The 21,489-nt window shown below is 44.2% G+C and overlaps 1 protein-coding gene across 1 annotated transcript in view; it reads right to left on the reverse strand.

Annotated features, from left to right (window-relative positions):
- TDRD1 (tudor domain containing 1) overlaps positions 1 to 21,489 on the reverse strand; it is an 881,429-nt gene that overhangs the window by 253,771 nt on the left and 606,169 nt on the right. The window contains exon 15 of the mRNA XM_053692993.1: positions 708 to 878. Within this exon, the coding sequence (XP_053548968.1) occupies positions 708 to 878 (171 nt within the window). The remainder of the gene's footprint in view (positions 1 to 707; positions 879 to 21,489) is intronic.

A 21,489-nucleotide genomic window follows, 5' to 3' on the forward strand; every position in this document is an offset into this window, starting at 1 on the left:
AGTGGTGGTTGATACTGCTGCAAAGGGGGAGGGGGACTTATTACTCATGGATTTGGAATCGGATGGCCAATAAGCTTATATAGGTGTGTAATGATCACGTGTAAACATAATTTTGGCCATATAGTACTGTATGTTTGTTTTTTCTCTCTTAATAAAAATGCAATGCATACTAACAAATAAAACAAATTTCTAACATTTCTAATACCAATATCATGTACGATGTTGTGATGTCAATCAAAACACTATCAGGTTATCTTGTAATATTTATTGGTAAATTAGTACATCTGAAAATGTAATTTAACATTTATATGAGTTGATAGGCATAAAAGAATCTATTAAATTGACAATATGTCTGAAAGAAAAAAACCCCCACAAAGGTGAAACAAAAAACAAATATATATATATATATATATATATATATATATATATATATATATATATATATATATATATATATATTTCACATAAATGGACTTTACTCAGAGACTGGACTGGGTACACATCCTAAGCCACAGCAGACACCACAGCCCTGAACACTGACAGACAGCTGTAAAGTTCCCAGCAACCCAGGCAGTTAACCCCAGAGCAGCCTGGGTGACAAGCCCGCATTACAAACATTATCAACACAACACACAGAAAACCTGGCACTCACCAGTATATATAATATATACCTACACACACACACAAATAATGTGCATCTTACTTACCAGCTAAACAGCATTTAATCATTTGAAACGGGAGTTCCAGAAATTTGGAGGGGATTGCATGCAACTTGTCCACAGTCACGTCTTCAAAGTTTCCATAATCCAAAAAGTGAACTTTAACAGTCCCATTCTGAACAATATCTGCCACCAACGCTCTATACCAGTTCCCATCCCCTGTAACATTTAGAGCATAGAACTATGCTATGAGACAAACCAATAAAATAATTTTTTTAATGCAAAAAAAAAAAAAAAAAAAAAAAAAAAAAGGAAAACATAAATTATGCTTACCTGATAATTTCCTTTTCTTCTGATGGAAAGAGCCCACAGCTGCATTCGTTACTTTTAAGAGATAAGAAACTGGCCACCAGGAGGAGGCAAAGACAACCCAGCCAAAGGCTGAAATACTCCTACCACTCCCCTCATCCCCAGTCATTCTGCAGAGGAACAAGGAACAGTAGAAGAAATATCAGGGTGAAAGGTGCCAGAAGAATATAAAGACGCCCCACATAAAATTACGGGTATGGAGCTGTGGACTCTTTCCATCAGAAGAAAAGGAAATTATCAGGTAAGCATAATTTATGTTTTTCTTCTTAATTGGAAAGAGTCCACAGCTGCATTCATTACTTTTGGGAAAACAACACCCAGGCTATAGAGGACACTGAATGCCAAGACGGGAGGGTACAATAGGCGGCCCATACTGAAGTCACCAGGCCTGAACCTCTACCCAATAAAAAAAACCACTTCATTCGAAGCCGAGAAAATTTTAAGAGGAAAACCCCAATGACACTGACTCACAGTTAGTCCAGAGCCAAACTAGAGACTGCAAACGGACTCGACTGAGCCAACAGTCCTCCAGGAGACACTGTCGCCCAACAAATGATCCCCCACCGCACATCTCCACAAATGGAGACATCAGTCGAAACCCCCAAAAGAACAAGGCAAAGGAGAACCAAGGAAACCGAAAGGTCCCCTAATACAAAAAAGAACACCTCCAAGAGTGAGCCCAGCTCACAGAGACCCAAAGGGACCCAAACAGGGAAAGGAGGCCACGTCTATACCAAGAAAAATCCGGGATAAGACCGGGCACAGAGACAGAACTGACATCTCTCCAACATCCTGCAAGCATGGAATGCAACTGAAAAAGCAAAATCCTCCCAGTGTCGGACCATAGAATATCAAAGTATTCGACCATGAAAAGTGTGTAATACACCAAGGTGAAAAACCCCAAGTTTGAGAACACAGAGATTATAACAGGACGACACAGAGGGTACTAGCGAGGAAGAAGCAGCAGTCAAGCAAGAAAAAGACCACAAAAACAACCCCCAGACAGAGGGCATGCTCCAGGCAATCTAAGTCGCCGGACCTACACACAGATCCCTAAAAAGGGGAACACAAAACCTCAATCTAGGCCCCCCAATAAGTAGAGTATACTCTCAGAACCCGAAGGAAGAGTAAACCCTCTTCTAATCAATAGAGCAAGTTGAAAGGAAAAACAGAATTTATGTTTACCTGATAAATTTCTTTCTCCAACGGTGTGTCCGGTCCACGGCGTCATCCTTACTTGTGGGATATTCTCTTCCCCAACAGGAAATGGCAAAGAGCCCAGCAAAGCTGGTCACATGATCCCTCCTAGGCTCCGCCTACCCCAGTCATTCGACCGACGTTAAGGAGGAATATTAGCATAGGAGAAACCATATGGTACCGTGGTGACTGTAGTTAAAGAAAATAAATTATCAGACCTGATTAAAAAACCAGGGCGGGCCGTGGACCGGACACACCGTTGGAGAAAGAAATTTATCAGGTAAACATAAATTCTGTTTTCTCCAACATAGGTGTGTCCGGTCCACGGCGTCATCCTTACTTGTGGGAACCAATACCAAAGCTTTAGGACACGGATGAAGGGAGGGAGCAAATCAGGTCACCTAAATGGAAGGCACCACGGCTTGCAAAACCTTTCTCCCAAAAATAGCCTCAGAAGAAGCAAAAGTATCAAACTTGTAAAATTTGGTAAAAGTGTGCAGTGAAGACCAAGTCGCTGCCCTACATATCTGATCAACAGAAGCCTCGTTCTTGAAGGCCCATGTGGAAGCCACAGCCCTAGTGGAATGAGCCGTGATTCTTTCAGGAGGCTGCCGTCCGGCAGTCTCGTAAGCCAATCTGATGATGCTTTTAATCCAAAAAGAGAGAGAGGTAGAAGTTGCTTTTTGACCTCTCCTTTTACCTGAATAAACAACAAACAGGGAAGATGTTTGTCTAAAATCCTTTGTAGCATCTAAATAGAATTTTAGAGCGCGAACAACATCCAAATTGTGCAACAAGCGTTCCTTCTTTGAAACTGGTTTCGGACACAGAGAAGGTACGATAATCTCCTGGTTAATGTTTTTGTTAGAAACAACTTTTGGAAGAAAACCAGGTTTAGTACGTAAAACCACCTTATCTGCATGGAACACCAGATAAGGAGGAGAACACTGCAGAGCAGATAATTCTGAAACTCTTCTAGCAGAAGAAATTGCAACTAAAAACAAAACTTTCCAAGATAATAACTTAATATCAACGGAATGTAAGGGTTCAAACGGAACCCCCTGAAGAACTGAAAGAACTAAATTGAGACTCCAAGGAGGAGTCAAAGGTTTGTAAACAGGCTTGATTCTAACCAGAGCCTGAACAAAGACTTGAACATCTGGCACAGCTGCCAGTTTTTTGTGAAGTAACACCGACAAGGCAGAAATCTGTCCCTTCAGGGAACTTGCCGATAATCCTTTTTCCAATCCTTCTTGAAGGAAGGATAGAATCCTAGGAATCTTAACCTTGTCCCAAGGGAATCCTTTAGATTCACACCAACATATATATTTTTTCCAAATTTTATGGTAAATCTTTCTAGTTACAGGCTTTCTGGCCTGAACAAGAGTATCGATAACAGAATCTGAGAAACCTCGCTTCGATAAAATCAAGCGTTCAATCTCCAAGCAGTCAGCTGGAGTGAAACCAGATTCGGATGTTCGAACGGACCCTGAACAAGAAGGTCTCGTCTCAAAGGTAGCTTCCAAGGTGGAGCCGATGACATATTCACCAGATCTGCATACCAAGTCCTGCGTGGCCACGCAGGAGCTATCAAGATCACCGACGCCCTCTCCTGATTGATCCTGGCTACCAGCCTGGGGATGAGAGGAAACGGCGGGAACACATAAGCTAGTTTGAAGGTCCAAGGTGCTACTAGTGCATCCACTAGAGCCGCCTTGGGATCCCTGGATCTGGACCCGTAGCAAGGAACTTTGAAGTTCTGACGAGAGGCCATCAGATCCATGTCTGGAATGCCCCAAAGTTGAGTGACTTGGGCAAAGATTTCCGGATGGAGTTCCCACTCCCCCGGATGCAATGTCTGACGACTCAGAAAATCCGCTTCCCAATTTTCCACTCCCGGGATGTGGATAGCAGACAGGTGGCAGGAGTGAGACTCCGCCCATAGAATGATCTTGGTCACTTCTTCCATCGCTAGGGAACTCCTTGTTCCCCCCTGATGGTTGATGTACGCAACAGTCGTCATGTTGTCTGATTGAAACCGTATGAACTTGGTCCTCGCTAGCTGAGGCCAAGCCTTGAGAGCATTGAATATCGCTCTCAGTTCCAGAATATTTATCGGTAGAAGAGATTCTTCCCGAGACCAAAGACCCTGAGCTTTCAGGGATCCCCAGACCGCGCCCCAGCCCATCAGACTGGCGTCGGTCGTGACAATGACCCACTCTGGTCTGTGGAATGTCATCCCTCGTGACAGGTTGTCCAGGGACAGCCACCAACGGAGTGAGTCTCTGGTCCTCTGATTTACTTGTATCTTTGGAGACAAGTCTGTATAGTCCCCATTCCACTGACTGAGCATGCACAGTTGTAACGGTCTTAGATGAATGCGCGCAAAAGGAACTATGTCCATTGCCGCTACCATCAACCCGATCACTTCCATGCACTGAGCTACGGAAGGAAGAGGAACGGAATGAAGTATTCGACAAGAGTCCAGGAGCTTTGTCTTTCTGGCCTCTGTTAGAAAAATCCTCATTTCTGAGGAGTCTATAATTGTTCCCAAGAAGGGAACCCTTGTTGACGGGGATAGAGAACTCTTTTCCACGTTCACTTTCCAGCCGTGCGATCTGAGAAAGGCCAGGACGATGTCCGTGTGAGCCTTTGCTCGAGGGAGGGACGACGCTTGAATCAGAATGTCGTCCAGGTAAGGTACTACAGCAATGCCCCTTGGTCTTAGCACAGCTAGAAGGGACCCTAGTACCTTTGTGAAAATCCTTGGAGCAGTGGCTAATCCGAAAGGAAGCGCCACGAACTGGTAATGTTTGTCCAGGAATGCAAACCTTAGGAACCGATGATGTTCCTTGTGGATAGGAATATGTAGATACGCATCCTTTAAATCCACCGTGGTCATGAATTGTCCTTCCTGGATGGAAGGAAGGATAGTTCGAATGGTTTCCATCTTGAAAGATGGGACCTTGAGAAATTTGTTTAAGATCTTGAGATCTAGGATTGGTCTGAATGTTCCCTCTTTTTTGGGAACTATGAACAGATTGGAGTAGAACCCCATCCCTTGTTCTCTCAATGGAACAGGATGAATCACTCCCATTTTTAACAGGTCTTCTACGCAAAGTAAGAACGCCTGTCTTTTTATGTGGTCTGAAGACAACTGAGACCTGTGGAACCTTCCCCTTGGGGGAAGTCCCTTGAATTCCAGAAGATAACCCTGGGAGACTATTTCTAGCGCCCAAGGATCCAGAACATCTCTTGCCCAAGCCTGAGCGAAGAGAGAGAGTCTGCCCCCCACCAGATCCGGTCCCGGATCGGGGGCCGATATTTCATGCTGTCTTGGTAGCAGTGGCAGGTTTCTTTGCCTGCTTTCCCTTGTTCCAGCCTTGCATTGGTCTCCAAGCTGGCTTGGCCTGAGAAGTATTACCTTCTTGCTTAGAGGACGTAGCACCTTGGGCTGGTCCGTTTTTACGAAAGGGACGAAAATTAGGTCTATTTTTTGCCTTGAAAGGCCGATCCTGAGGAAGGGCATGGCCCTTACCCCCAGTGATATCAGAGATAATCTCTTTCAAGTCAGGACCAAACAGCGTTTTCCCCTTGAAAGGAATGTTTAGTAGCTTGTTCTTGGAAGACGCATCAGCCGACCAAGATTTCAACCAAAGCGCTCTGCGCGCCACAATAGCAAACCCAGAATTCTTAGCCGCTAACTTAGCCAATTGCAAAGAGGCGTCTAGAGTGAAAGAATTAGCCAATTTGAGAGCATTGACTCTGTCCATAATCTCCTCATAAGGAGGCGAGTCACTATCGAGCACCTTAATCAGTTCATCAAACCAGAAATATGCGGCTGTAGTGACAGGGACAATGCATGAAATGGGTTGTAGAAGGTAACCCTGCTGAACAAACATCTTTTTAAGCAAACCTTCTAATTTTTTATCCATAGGATCTTTGAAAGCACAACTATCCTCTATGGGAATAGTGGTGCGTTTGTTTAAAGTAGAAACCGCTCCCTCGACCTTGGGGACTGACTGCCATAAGTCCTTTCTGGGGTCGACCATAGGAAACAATTTTTTAAATATGGGGGGAGGGACGAAAGGAATACCGGGCCTTTCCCATTCTTTATTAACAATGTCCGCCACCCGCTTGGGTATAGGAAAAGCTTCTGGGAGCCCCGGCACCTCTAGGAACTTGTCCATTTTACATAGTTTCTCTGGGATGACCAAATTTTCACAATCATCCAGAGTGGATAATACCTCCTTAAGCAAAATGCGGAGATGTTCCAATTTAAATTTAAAAGTAATCACATCAGATTCAGCCTGCTGAGAAATATTCCCTAAATCAGTAATTTCTCCCTCAGACAAAACCTCCCTGGCCCCCTCAGATTGGGTTAGGGGCCCTTCAGAGATATTAATATCAGCGTCGTCATGCTCTTCAGTAACTAAAACAGAGCATCCACGCTTACGCTGAACAGGGTTCATTTTGGCTAAAATGTTTTTGACAGAATTATCCATTACAGCCGTTAATTGTTGCATAGTAAGGAGTATTGGCGCGCTAGATGTACTAGGGGCCTCCTGAGTGGGCAAGACTCGTGTAGACGAAGGAGGGAATGATGCAGTACCATGCTTACTCCCCTCACTTGAGGAATCATCTTGGGCATCATTGTCATTATCACATAAATCACATTTATTTAAATGAATAGGAATTCTGGCTTCCCCACATTCAGAACACAGTCTATCTGGTAGTTCAGACATGTTAAACAGGCATAAACTTGATAAGAAAGTACAAAAAAACGTTTTGAAATAAAACCGTTACTGTCACTTTAAATTTTAAACTGAACACACTTTATTACTGCAATTGCGAAAAAACATGAAGGAATTGTTCAAAATTCACCAAACTTTCACCACAGTGTCTTAAAGCCTTGAAAATATTGCACACCAAATTTGGAAGCTTTAACCCTTAAAATAACGGAACCGGAGCCGTTTTAAGCTTTAACCCCTTTACAGTCCCTGGTATCTGCTTTGCTGAGACCCAACCAAGCCCCAAGGGGAATACGATACCAAATGACGCCTTCAGAAGTCTTTTGTAAGTATCAGAGCTCCTCTCACATGCGACTGCATGCCATGCCTCTCAAAAACAAGTGCGCAACACCGGCGCGAAAATGAGACTCTGCCTATGCTTTGGGAAAGCCCCTAAAGAATAAGGTGTCTAAAACAGTGCCTGCCGATATTATTATATCAAAATACCCAGAATAATGATTCCTCAAGGCTAAATAAGTGTTAATTCAATCGATTTAGCCCAAAAAATGTCTACAGTCTAAATAAGCCCTTGTGAAGCCCTTATTTACAATCGTAATAAACATGGCTTACCGGATCCCAAAGGGAAAATGACAGCTTCCAGCATTACATCGTCTTGTTAGAATGTGTCATACCTCAAGCAGCAAAGACTGCAAACTGTTCCCCCAACTGAAGTTAATGCTCTCAACAGTCCTGTGTGGAACAGCCATGGATTTTAGTTACGGTTGCTAAAATCATTTTCCTCATACAAACAGAATTCTTCATCTCTTTTCTGTTTCTGAGTAAATAGTACGTACCAGCACTATTTGAAAATAACAAACTCTTGATTGAATAATGAAAAACTACAGTTAAACACTAAAAAACTCTAAGCCATCTCCGTGGAGATGTTGCCTGTACAACGGCAAAGAGAATGACTGGGGTAGGCGGAGCCTAGGAGGGATCATGTGACCAGCTTTGCTGGGCTCTTTGCCATTTCCTGTTGGGGAAGAGAATATCCCACAAGTAAGGATGACGCCGTGGACCGGACACACCTATGTTGGAGAAATCTATACTTTAGCAGACTAAGCTAACAGGATAGACGCCACAAAGCTCACACATCCAGAGGAAACTGCGACCTGAACGCAGTGCTTTAGACCGCTCGGCCATCCTGACAAAAAACCCACACCCAGCTGGACCAACCCAGCCTCAGGGATCCAAGACAGGGAAACAAAAGAATCCCGAAACAGGTACAGGAACGAGTGTAAGGATAGCACAGCCATTCCCACAGAGTACAAGTACAACACAACTCTGAAACCAGACAGCAAGGCCATGAGGATCTATCAAATAACGGCCCAAGTATGCTTGAAGCCAGCAAGACCCCAGGGGGAACATTCCACCTTTCCGTCTCCCATCCAGGAGAAGCCCCAAGCAAGGACTCTATCTCCATAGGGAGGAGAATATCCCCTAAAGAAAAGGGATGATGCCGTAAGGGCAACAACTGTCCTCAAGGTCCAAAGTCACTGGCTAATGGGAAGAGAAATTCCCAACACATATATCCTAGAAAAGGACCCCCCAACAAGTAGCTTGCCAAGCAGAGGAGCAGGGAATCCATGGAAAACTGTCAAGCTGACCAGGGGAATGCAAACTTAAGGCGCACCAGAAATTGGACATCCAAAGCCAGCAGCTGGGTATGAACCAACCACCCATGAGGCTCAAGCCACACTGCTAACCACCAGATGACATGGGCTACTCTGTGGCAAAGAGTAAAAAATGCTCCGAAAACCTGGCCAACCATGACCAGGTTAGGTAGATGGAGCAAGGACATAGACCAAGTTCCCACTACCGTGGAACACCCCGACCAGCCCTGAGATCCAAAATTCCAAAACCACCCAAGACTGGGTCAGGAAAAAGGCCAAGCGAAGCTTCAGCAACTGGAAGTCTAAGGGAGAAAACCAGGTCTGGGCATCTAATAGTTCAGGCAAACCTTAGCCTAGAACTAAACACTCCAACTGGCCAAAAAGCCAGACACAAGGGTATGGATGCATATCCAGAGAATCCAGATAGCGAGAAGAACTCTAAAGCCTCGACTAAAGGAAGGAACCACCCCTAGCTAAAGTTCAACGCTCCAAGGAGCAAGGCTAGAAGTCGTATAAAGATACTTCTCAGAGCCTCAGAACAACCAAAGGGATACCTCAAGGTAAAAAAAAAAATCTTACTAGCACGACTAGTCTCCCTATCACCTCCGCACAAGCAGAGGACACAAGGAAGAGAAAGGCACTAAGCCTACCCAGCTCCGGAAAACCTGGAGCTAAACAAAGTCCCCGCAGGGAACAACCATCACCCGGAAACACAGATCCCTAAAAAGAGATACACTCACCCGGAGACAATGGAAGAAGACCCAAAGGTCTCTTATAACTCAGACAGACAGTACACGTCAAAGACTAAGAGCTGCATCTAGATACACTATAAACAGCTTACGCGTACACCTGCAAGGTGTCAAGAGCTGCAACTGGTGCTGCTTCAAACTGCAAAACTTTCCGCATGCTAAACAGCTAGCTTGAGCTGTTGGATCAAGCCCAAAAGGACAAATCCAGAGGCCTAAAAAAGGCCAAACCGCTCAGTTGCGGTAAGGGGCATTACGCCCTCCAACCCTCCACCACATGGGGGAGGAAAAAAACAGAAAACAGAAATCTTTAACATAGGACTAACATGTCCAAAACAACTTCCAAAGAAGTAACAAAGAGTATCAATCCCAGAAGGTTCCCGAAGGAAACAAAAACAAATAAAAGACATCCCATCGTATATAAATAAAATATATTAGGCAACTCAAAGGTTAACGCCCAAAGAGACACAGACCTACCCGCAGGACCAGCCAAACGGAGCCCTATCAAAACTGTGAAAGATCTCAAACAAATGACAATCAGGTGATTACTTCATCCCCACATGTCTAATGAGGTGCACCATTTCAAGTATCAGACTGAAAATCCCTGTATCTGGTAACGAAAGGGTCATACAATAACTGAAAAACATGTCTGAGCAACACACGAAGGCGCGCAATCCTGTAACGAAAGGCACAACACTCAGGGACAGATTCACCCGCAGGGAACTGTAGAGGCCCTCCCCAAGGTGGAAGGCCCAGGGCAATAGGGCAGGAGCAAATTCTTAAATAAACGTCTGGATTCTGCAATCGCCAACATTATGTGGAAGCGAAAATGTGCTGCAACCTCCGGGGGAAACACGCCACCCCGCATGGAGGAACCATAAACTGTGTTACCTGCATGTGCAGAAGTATGAATTGGTAGGGAACTCGCCTCTCAAAGGACAGGACCCGCAGAGGCAGATGGCTCAGTGGTCCCATGATTCCCTGAGCCCGAAGAACCAGACGCTCTGAAATGGCATACGGAACAAAACTGGTTGACAGGCGTCAACGAGGCCACTCCGGATTCATCACCGGACACAGAATCTGAAATAATAGCCTCAGTATCAGAATCCTCCATAACTGGATAGAGGATATTTAAATATAAACTAAAGTAGTAAAAACAAAAAACAGAATTTATGTTTACCTGATAAATTACTTTCTCCAACGGTGTGTCCGGTCCACGGCGTCATCCTTACTTGTGGGATATTCTCTTCCCCAACAGGAAATGGCAAAGAGCCCAGCAAAGCTGGTCACATGATCCCTCCTAGGCTCCGCCTACCCCAGTCATTCGACCGACGTTAAGGAGGAATATTTGCATAGGAGAAACCATATGATACCGTGGTGACTGTAGTTAAAGAAAATAAATTATCAGACCTGATTAAAAAACCAGGGCGGGCCGTGGACCGGACACACCGTTGGAGAAAGTAATTTATCAGGTAAACATAAATTCTGTTTTCTCCAACATAGGTGTGTCCGGTCCACGGCGTCATCCTTACTTGTGGGAACCAATACCAAAGCTTTAGGACACGGATGATGGGAGGGAGCAAATCAGGTCACCTAGATGGAAGGCACCACGGCTTGCAAAACCTTTCTCCCAAAAATAGCCTCAGAAGAAGCAAAAGTATCAAACTTGTAAAATTTGGTAAAAGTGTGCAGTGAAGACCAAGTCGCTGCCCTACATATCTGATCAACAGAAGCCTCGTTCTTGAAGGCCCATGTGGAAGCCACAGCCCTAGTGGAATGAGCTGTGATTCTTTCGGGAGGCTGCCGTCCGGCAGTCTCGTAAGCCAATCTGATGATGCTTTTAATCCAAAAAGAGAGAGAGGTAGAAGTTGCTTTTTGACCTCTCCTTTTACCGGAATAAACAACAAACAAGGAAGATGTTTGTCTAAAATCCTTTGTAGCGTCTAAATAGAATTTTAGAGCGCGAACAACATCCAAATTGTGCAACAAACGTTCCTTCTTTGAAACTGGTTTCGGACACAGAGAAGGTACGATGATCTCCTGGTTAATGTTTTTGTTAGAAACAACTTTTGGAAGAAAACCAGGTTTAGTACGTAAAACCACCTTATCTGCATGGAACACCAGATAAGGAGGAGAACACTGCAGAGCAGATAATTCTGAAACTCTTCTAGCAGAAGTGATTGCAACCAAAAACAAAACTTTCCAAGATAATAACTTAATATCAACGGAATGTAAGGGTTCAAACGGAACCCCCTGAAGAACTGAAAGAACTAAGTTGAGACTCCAAGGAGGAGTCAAAGGTTTGTAAACAGGCTTGATTCTAACCAGAGCCTGAACAAAGGCTTGAACATCTGGCACAGCTGACAGCTTTTTGTGAAGTAACACAGACAAGGCAGAAATCTGTCCCTTCAAGGAACTTGCAGATAATCCTTTTTCCAATCCTTCTTGAAGGAAGGATAGAATCTTAGGAATCTTAACCTTGTCCCAAGGGAATCCTTTAGATTCACACCAACAGATATATTTTTTCCAAATTTTGTGGTAAATTTTTCTAGTTACAGGCTTTCTGGCCTGAACAAGAGTATCAATAACAGAATCTGAGAACCCTCGCTTCGATAAGATCAAGCGTTCAATCTCCAAGCAGTCAGCTGGAGTGAGACCAGATTCGGATGTTCGAACGGACCTTGAACAAGAAGGTCTCGTCTCAAAGGTAGCTTCCATGGTGGAGCCGATGACATATTCACCAGATCTGCATACCAAGTCCTGCGTGGCCACGCAGGAGCTATCAAGATCACCGACGCCCTCTCCTGATTGATCCTGGCTACCAGCCTGGGGACGAGAGGAAACGGCGGGAATACATAAGCTAGTTTGAAGGTCCAAGGTGCTACTAGTGCATCTACTAGAGTCGCCTTGGGATCCCTGGATCTGGACCCGTAGCAAGGAACTTTGAAGTTCTGACGAGAGGCCATCAGATCCATGTCTGGAATGCCCCACAGTTGAGTGATTTGGGCAAAGATTTCCGGATGGAGTTCCCACTCCCCCGGATGCAATGTCTGACGACTCAGAAAATCCGCTTCCCAATTTTCCACTCCTGGGATGTGGATTGCAGACAGGTGGCAGGAGTGAGTCTCCGCCCATTGAATGATTTTGGTCACTTCTTCCATCGCCAGGGAACTCCTTGTTCCCCCCTGATGGTTGATGTACGCAACAGTCGTCATGTTGTCTGATTGAAACCGTATGAACTTGGCCCTCGCTAGCTGAGGCCAAGCCTTGAGAGCATTGAATATCGCTCTCAGTTCCAGAATATTTATCGGTAGAAGAGATTCTTCCCGAGACCAAAGACCCTGAGCTTTCAGGGATCCCCAGACCGCGCCCCAGCCCATCAGACTGGCGTCGGTCGTGACAATGACCCACTCTGGTCTGCGGAAGGTCATCCCTTGTGACAGGTTGTCCAGGGACAGCCACCAACGGAGTGAGTCTCTGGTCCTCTGATTTACTTGTATCCTCGGAGACAAGTCTGTATAGTCCCCATTCCACTGACTGAGCATGCACAGTTGTAATGGTCTTAGATGAATGCGCGCAAAAGGAACTATGTCCATTGCCGCTACCATCAAACCTATCACTTCCATGCACTGCGCTATGGAAGGAAGAGGAACGGAATGAAGTATCCGACAAGAGTCTAGAAGTTTTGTTTTTCTGGCCTCTGTCAGAAAAATCCTCATGTCTAAGGAGTCTATTATTGTTCCCAAGAAGGGAACCCTTGTTGACGGAGATAGAGAACTCTTTTCCACGTTCACTTTCCATCCGTGAGATCTGAGAAAGGCCAGGACGATGTCCGTGTGAGCCTTTGCTTGAGGAAGGGACGACGCTTGAATCAGAATGTCGTCCAAGTAAGGTACTACAGCAATGCCCCTTGGTCTTAGCACCGCTAGAAGGGACCCTAGTACCTTTGTGAAAATCCTTGGAGCAGTGGCTAATCCGAAAGGAAGCGCCACGAACTGGTAATGCTTGTCCAGGAATGCGAACCTTAGGAACCGATGATGTTCCTTGTGGATAGGAATATGTAGATACGCATCCTTTAAATCCACCGTGGTCATGAATTGACTTTCCTGGATGGAAGGAAGAATTGTTCGAATGGTTTCCACTCCTGGGATGTGGATTGCAGACAGGTGGCAGGAGTGAGTCTCCGCCCATTGAATGATGGGGGGAGGGACGAAAGGTATACCGGGCCTTTCCCATTCTTTATTTACAATGTCCGCCACCCGCTTGGGTATAGGAAAAGCTTCTGGGAGCCCCGGGACCTCTAGGAACTTGTCCATTTTACATAGTTTCTCTGGGATGACCAAATTGTCACAATCATCCAGAGTGGATAATACCTCCTTAAGCAGAGCGCGGAGATGTTCCAACTTAAATTTAAATGTAATCACATCAGGTTCAGCTTGTTGAGAAATTTTCCCTGAATCTGAAATTTCTCCCTCAGACAAAACCTCCCTGGCCCCATCAGACTGGTGTAGGGGCCTTTCAGAACCATTATCATCAGCGTCGTCATGCTCTTCAGTATCTAAAACAGAGCAATCGCGCTTACGCTGATAAGTGGGCATTTTGGCTAAAATGTTTTTGATAGAATTATCCATTACAGCCGTTAATTGTTGCATAGTAAGGAGTATTGGCGCGCTAGATGTACTAGGGGCCTCCTGAGTGGGCAAGACTCGTGTAGACGAAGGAGGGAATGATGCAGTACCATGCTTACTCCCCTCACTTGAGGAATCATCTTGGGCATCATTGTCATTGTCACATAAATCACATTTATTTAAATGAGAAGGAACTCTGGCTTCCCCACATTCAGAACACAGTCTATCTGGTAGTTCAGACATGTTAAATAGGCATAAACTTGATAACAAAGTACAAAAAACGTTTTAAAATAAAACCGTTACTGTCACTTTAAATTTTAAACTGAACACACTTTATTACTGCAATTGCGAAAAAATATGAAGGAATTGTTCAAAATTCACCAAAATTTCACCACAGTGTCTTAAAGCCTTAAAAGTATTGCACACCAAATTTGGAAGCTTTAACCCTTAAAATAACGGAACCGGAGCCGTTTTTAACTTTAACCCCTTTACAGTCCCTGGTATCTGCTTTGCTGAGACCCAACCAAGCCCAAAGGGGAATACGATACCAAATGACGCCTTCAGAAAGTCTTTTCTATGTATCAGAGCTCCTCACACATGCGACTGCATGTCATGCCTCTCAAAAACAAGTGCGCAACACCGGCGCGAAAATGAGGCTCTGCCTATGATTTGGGAAAGCTCCTAAAGAATAAGGTGTCTAAAACAGTGCCTGCCGATATAATCTTATCAAAATACCCAGATTAAATGATTCCTCAAGGCTAAATAAGTGTTAATATATCGATTTAGCCCAGAAAAAGTCTACAGTCTTAATAAGCCCTTGTGAAGCCCTTATTTACTATCTTAATAAACATGGCTTACCGGATCCCATAGGGAAAATGACAGCTTCCAGCATTACATCGTCTTGTTAGAATGTGTCATACCTCAAGCAGCAAGAGACTGCTCACTGTTCCCCAACTGAAGTTAATTCCTCTCAACAGTCCTGTGTGGAACAGCCATGGATTTTAGTAACGGTTGCTAAAATCATTTTCCTCATACAAACAGAAATCTTCATCTCTTTTCTGTTTCAGAGTAAATAGTACATACCAGCACTATTTTAAAATAAACTCTTGATTGAATAATAAAAACTACAGTTAAACACTAAAAAACTCTAAGCCATCTCCGTGGAGATGTTGCCTGTACAACGGCAAAGAGAATGACTGGGGTAGGCGGAGCCTAGGAGGGATCATGTGACCAGCTTTGCTGGGCTCTTTGCCATTTCCTGTTGGGGAAGAGAATATCCCACAAGTAAGGATGACGCCGTGGACCGGACACACCTATGTTGGAGAAACGGCACCTGTCACCCCAATGGCTGGGGCACTCACAACCTCCTATTACCAGACGCCTGCGGACTAGAAAATTTCCTTTAACCCGTGGTCGGGAATGCGGAAATGGAAAAACGGAACGTAGCCACGCCCAAACACAAGGTGAACCGTACCGTCTCAAAAAAGTGCACCCAACCAAAAGGCTGCGTCACTTCCAAAGGCCTCAATGTTCCAACACTGAGCCCAGTAAATATCACACATAAGCAGGTTGAATCACATAACAAACCTGATTATAAACCCCCCCCCCCCCCCTGTTCAATAACCCCCTTCAGGAGATATTAACCCTCAATTCTGAGATATTAAAAGAGACTCACAGAGACCCTTATGTTTAGACCCGCAAGGTGGTAGCCTCTCGGGAAACATTTCCATTACAGTACATTGATGAATAAAGTAAAATGAAACAATCTTACCAGAATCTACGCAGTGGAACAGGATCAAATGAGACGGATAGTAGCATCGCCTCCGCCATGGACTTGAGAGAAGAAAGCAGGCAGCAAAGTTTGACAACGCCGATTACTTGAGGAGCTGTTGATATGAGTCGGAATGGTCTTGCAAAAAGAAACTCCTTGCATCTCCGGACTCTAACTTTCATCTAAGCCCTCACTGAGATACCGACAGGAGTACTTAAAACTCCTGTCCCATGCCGAAGAGTACTACCCTCCATAAGAGACAAAAACAAAAATTAAAAATTCTGACACTTCTCTGCCATCCTCCTGGAACAAAAGGCAAACAAAGACTGGGGGATGAGGGGAGTGGGAGGAGTATTTGAGCCTTTGGCTGGGTTGTCCTGCCTCCTCCTGGTGGCCAGGTTCTTATTTCCCAAAAGTAATGAATGCAGCTGTAGACTCTTTCCATTTAGGAAAAAAAATAAGTACAATAAAATATAATCGCAGTTATAGATAACATGCTAAAGGTAGGTGCACAATGCAGAGCAGTTGTTTCTAAGGCTTATAAGATACTAGCATGTAAGTGGCATTGATGCAAGGGAGGAAAGCCTAATCTTGTCACTATATAAATCCCTGGTAAGACCTCACCTTGAGTATGGAGTGCAGTTCTGGAGACCGATTAAAAAAAAAAGTCATTGCAGACTTTGAAAAAGATCAGAGAAGGGCCACAAATTTAATAAGGGGAATGGAGAATTAAAGCTATGAGGAGAGGTTTGCCAAACTGGGTCTGTTTCTCTAAAAAAAAAAAAAAAAGGTGCTTGAGAGTTGAAATGATTACTTTATATAAATATATTCAACACCCATATACAGAGATGGCAGAAGCTCTGTTTATTCCAAGAAAATTGTTTATGACAAGAGGTCACAATTTAAGGCTAAAGGAAAGGAGATTTAATCTCCTGCAATGTAAACGTATTTTCACTGTAAGAGCAATCAAATTGTGGAACTCATTACCTAAGGAGGTAGTAAATGTGAATACCTTAGATACATTTAAAAATAGTTTAGATACATTTCTGGGTAGAAACAGAATTCAGAGATAGGATTGCTTGTGTTAAATTGCATTAATTTAACCTCAACTGGAGCTTTTTTAAGTATATTAAGATTTGTATAGGTTGAACTTGATGGACTTGTCTGTTTTTCAACCTCATCTACTATGTTACTTTGTTATAAGAAAATCTATGCTTACCTGTTAAATTCTTTCCTGGTATGGAGAGTCCACAAATTAATTCATTACTGTTGGGAATTCAACACCTGGCCATCAGGAAGAGGGAGAGACACCACAGCTAAAGATAAGTATCCCTCCCACTTCCCATAACCCCTCAGTTATTAAGCCGAGGAAATAAGGAAAAGTAGGAGAAACACTGGGATTACAGAGGTGCCATAAGATAAGGAAAAAATGCCGCCTTAAAACAGAAAGGGCGGCTTCGTGATTCTCCATGCCAGGAAAGAAAAGAAATAATTAGGTAAGAATAAATTTTGTTCTCTTTACAATGGCATGGAGAGTCCACTAATTCAATTATAAATGTTGGGAATCCAATATCCAAGCAAGAGAGGACACAGAATAAACAGGGGGAATAAGGCAGGCAGACATAAACTAAAGGCACCACCGCTTGAAGCACTTTTCTCCTAAAGGAAGCCTCAGCTGACGCAAAAAAATCAAACTTTTAAAACTTGGAAAAAAGTGTGCAAAGAGGACAATGTAGCTGCCTTACAAATCTGTTCCAAAGAAGCTTTGTTCTTAAATGCCAAAGAAGGTGAAACAGCACAGGTAGAGTGAGCCGTAATCCTCTCAGGAGGCTGCTGAACAGCTTCCTCATAAGCCAAACGAATGACACTTCCTCCTCAGCCCAAAAAAAAAGTGTAGTCACAGTAGCCTTTAGACCCTTGTGTTTACCGGCATACAAAACAAACAAGGAAGTAGACCGTCTAAAATCTGTGGTAGCATGAAGATAGAATTTCAAAACGTGCACCACATCCAGGTTGTGTAACAAACATTCCTTCTGAGAAGTAGGATTAGGACAAAAAGGAAAGAACTACAATCTCCTGATTGATATTGCGGTCAGAGACCATCTTAGGTAGAAAACGTGGTTTTTACGCATTCTGCATACAGCCTTATCTGCATGGAAAACCAGATAAGGAGAATCACACTAAGGCAGATAATTCTGAAACTCTGCAAGCAGAAGAAATAACCAACAAGAACAAAACTTTCCAAGATAAAAGTTCAATATCAACAGAATGCATTGGCTCAAAAGGAGCCTGTTGAAGAACAAGATTAAAGCTACAAGGAGGAGCAACGGGTCTAAACACAGGCCTGATTCTAAACAAAGCCTGAACAAAACACTAAACATCCGGAAGATTTGCTATCTTCTTATGTAACACAATCGAAAGGGCAGAAATATGACCCTTAATAAAACTAGTAGACAAACCTTTCTCCAAACCCTCCGGGAGAAACAACCGAATCTGATGAACTCTCATCTTGTGCCATGGGAAACCTTGAGCCTCGCACCAGTATAGGTAGGTAGGTGCCCCACACCTTGTGATACATCAGATGAGTCACCGGTTTACAAGCCTGGATCAAAGTATCAATGACCTTATCAGAAAAACAGAATTTATGTTTACCTGATAAATTACTTTCTCCAACGGTGTGTCCGGTCCACGGCGTCATCCTTACTTGTGGGATATTCTCTTCCCCAACAGGAAATGGCAAAGAGCCCAGCAAAGCTGGTCACATGATCCCTCCTAGGCTCCGCCTACCCCAGTCATTCGACCGACGTTAAGGAGGAATATTTGCATAGGAGAAACCATATGGTACCGTGGTGACTGTAGTTAAAGAAAATAAATTATCAGACCTGATTAAAAAAACCAGGGCGGGCCGTGGACCGGACACACCGTTGGAGAAAGTAATTTATCAGGTAAACATAAATTCTGTTTTCTCCAACATAGGTGTGTCCGGTCCACGGCGTCATCCTTACTTGTGGGAACCAATACCAAAGCTTTAGGACACGGATGAAGGGAGGGAGCAAATCAGGTCACCTAAATGGAAGGCACCACGGCTTGCAAAACCTTTCTCCCAAAAATAGCCTCAGAAGAAGCAAAAGTATCAAACTTGTAAAATTTGGTAAAAGTGTGCAGTGAAGACCAAGTCGCTGCCCTACATATCTGATCAACAGAAGCCTCGTTCTTGAAGGCCCATGTGGAAGCCACAGCCCTAGTGGAATGAGCTGTGATTCTTTCGGGAGGCTGCCGTCCGGCAGTCTCGTAAGCCAATCTGATGATGCTTTTAATCCAAAAAGAGAGAGAGGTAGAAGTTGCTTTTTGACCTCTCCGTTTACCGGAATAAACAACAAACAAGGAAGATGTTTGTCTAAAATCCTTTGTAGCATCTAAATAGAATTTTAGAGCGCGAACAACATCCAAATTGTGCAACAAACGTTCCTTCTTTGAAACTGGTTTCGGACATAGAGAAGGTACGATAATCTCCTGGTTAATGTTTTTGTTAGAAACAACTTTTGGAAGAAAACCAGGTTTAGTACGTAAAACCACCTTATCTGCATGGAACACCAGATAAGGAGGAGAACACTGCAGAGCAGATAATTCTGAAACTCTTCTAGCAGAAGAAATTGCAACTAAAAACAAAACTTTCCAAGATAATAACTTAATATCAACGGAATGCAAGGGTTCAAACGGAACCCCCTGAAGAACTGAAAGAAGTAAATTGAGACTCCAAGGAGGAGTCAAAGGTTTGTAAACAGGCTTAATTCTAACCAGAGCCTGAACAAAGGCTTGAACATCTGGCACAGCGGCCAGCTTTTTGTGAAGTAACACAGACAAGGCAGAAATCTGTCCCTTCAGGGAACTTGCAGATAATCCTTTTTCCAATCCTTCTTGAAGGAAGGATAGAATCCTAGGAATCTTAACCTTGTCCCAAGGGAATCCTTTAGATTCACACCAACAGATATATTTTTTCCAAATTTTGTGGTAAATCTTTCTAGTTACAGGCTTTCTGGCCTGAACAAGAGTATCGATAACAGAATCTGAGAACCCTCGCTTCGATAAGATCAAGCGTTCAATCTCCAAGCAGTCAGCTGGAGTGAAACCAGATTCGGATGTTCGAACGGACCCTGAACAAGAAGGTCTCGTCTCAAAGGTAGCTTCCAAGGAGGAGCCGATGACATATTCACCAGATCTGCATACCAAGTCCTGCGTGGCCACGCAGGAGCTATCAAGATCACCGACGCCCTCTCCTGATTGATCCTGGCTACCAGCCTGGGGATGAGAGGAAACGGCGGGAACACATAAGCTAGTTTGAAGGTCCAAGGTGCTACTAGTGCATCCACTAGAGCCGCCTTGGGATCCCTGGATCTGGACCCGTAGCAAGGAACTTTGAAGTTCTGACGAGAGGCCATCAGATCCATGTCTGGAATGCCCCACAGCTGAGTGACTTGGGCAAAGATTTCCGGATGGAGTTCCCACTCCCCCGGATGCAATGTCTGACGACTCAGAAAATCCGCTTCCCAATTTTCCACTCCTGGGATGTGGATAGCAGACAGGTGGCAGGAGTGAGACTCCGCCCATAGAATGATTTTGGTCACTTCTTCCATCGCCAGGGAACTCCTTGTTCCCCCCTGATGGTTGATGTACGCAACAGTTGTCATGTTGTCTGATTGAAACCGTATGAACTTGGCCCTCGCTAGCTGAGGCCAAGCCTTGAGAGCATTGAATATCGCTCTCAGTTCCAGAATATTTATCGGTAGAAGAGATTCTTCCCGAGACCAAAGACCCTGAGCTTTCAGGGATCCCCAGACCGCGCCCCAGCCCATCAGACTGGCGTCGGTCGTGACAATGACCCACTCTGGTCTGCGGAATGTCATCCCTCGTGACAGGTTGTCCAGGGACAGCCACCAACGGAGTGAGTCTCTGGTCTTCTGATTTACTTGTATCTTCGGAGACAAGTCTGTATAGTCCCCATTCCACTGACTGAGCATGCACAGTTGTAATGGTCTTAGATGAATGCGTGCAAAAGGAACTATGTCCATTGCCGCTACCATCAACCCGATCACTTCCATGCACTGAGCTATGGAAGGAAGAGGAACGGAATGAAGTATCCGACAAGAGTCTAGAAGTTTTGTTTTTCTGGCCTCTGTCAGAAAAATCCTCATTTCTAAGGAGTCTATTATTGTTCCCAAGAAGGGAACCCTTGTTGACGGAGATAGAGAACTCTTTTCCACGTTCACTTTCCATCCGTGAGATCTGAGAAAGGCCAGGACAATGTCCGTGTGAGCCTTTGCTTGAGGAAGGGACGACGCTTGAATCAGAATGTCGTCCAAGTAAGGTACTACAGCAATGCCCCTTGGTCTTAGCACAGCTAGAAGGGACCCTAGTACCTTTGTGAAAATCCTTGGAGCAGTGGCTAATCCGAAAGGAAGCGCCACGAACTGGTAATGTTTGTCAAGGAATGCGAACCTCAGGAACCGATGATGTTCCTTGTGGATAGGAATATGTAGATACGCATCCTTTAAATCCACCGTGGTCATGAATTGACCTTCCTGGATGGAAGGAAGAATAGTTCGAATGGTTTCCATCTTGAACGATGGAACCTTGAGAAACTTGTTTAAGATCTTGAGATCTAAGATTGGTCTGAACGTTCCCTCTTTTTTGGGAACTATAAACAGATTGGAGTAGA

The sequence above is a fragment of the Bombina bombina genome, chromosome 9 (assembly GCF_027579735.1).
Source record: "Bombina bombina isolate aBomBom1 chromosome 9, aBomBom1.pri, whole genome shotgun sequence".
NCBI classification, from domain to species: Eukaryota; Metazoa; Chordata; class Amphibia; order Anura; family Bombinatoridae; genus Bombina; species Bombina bombina.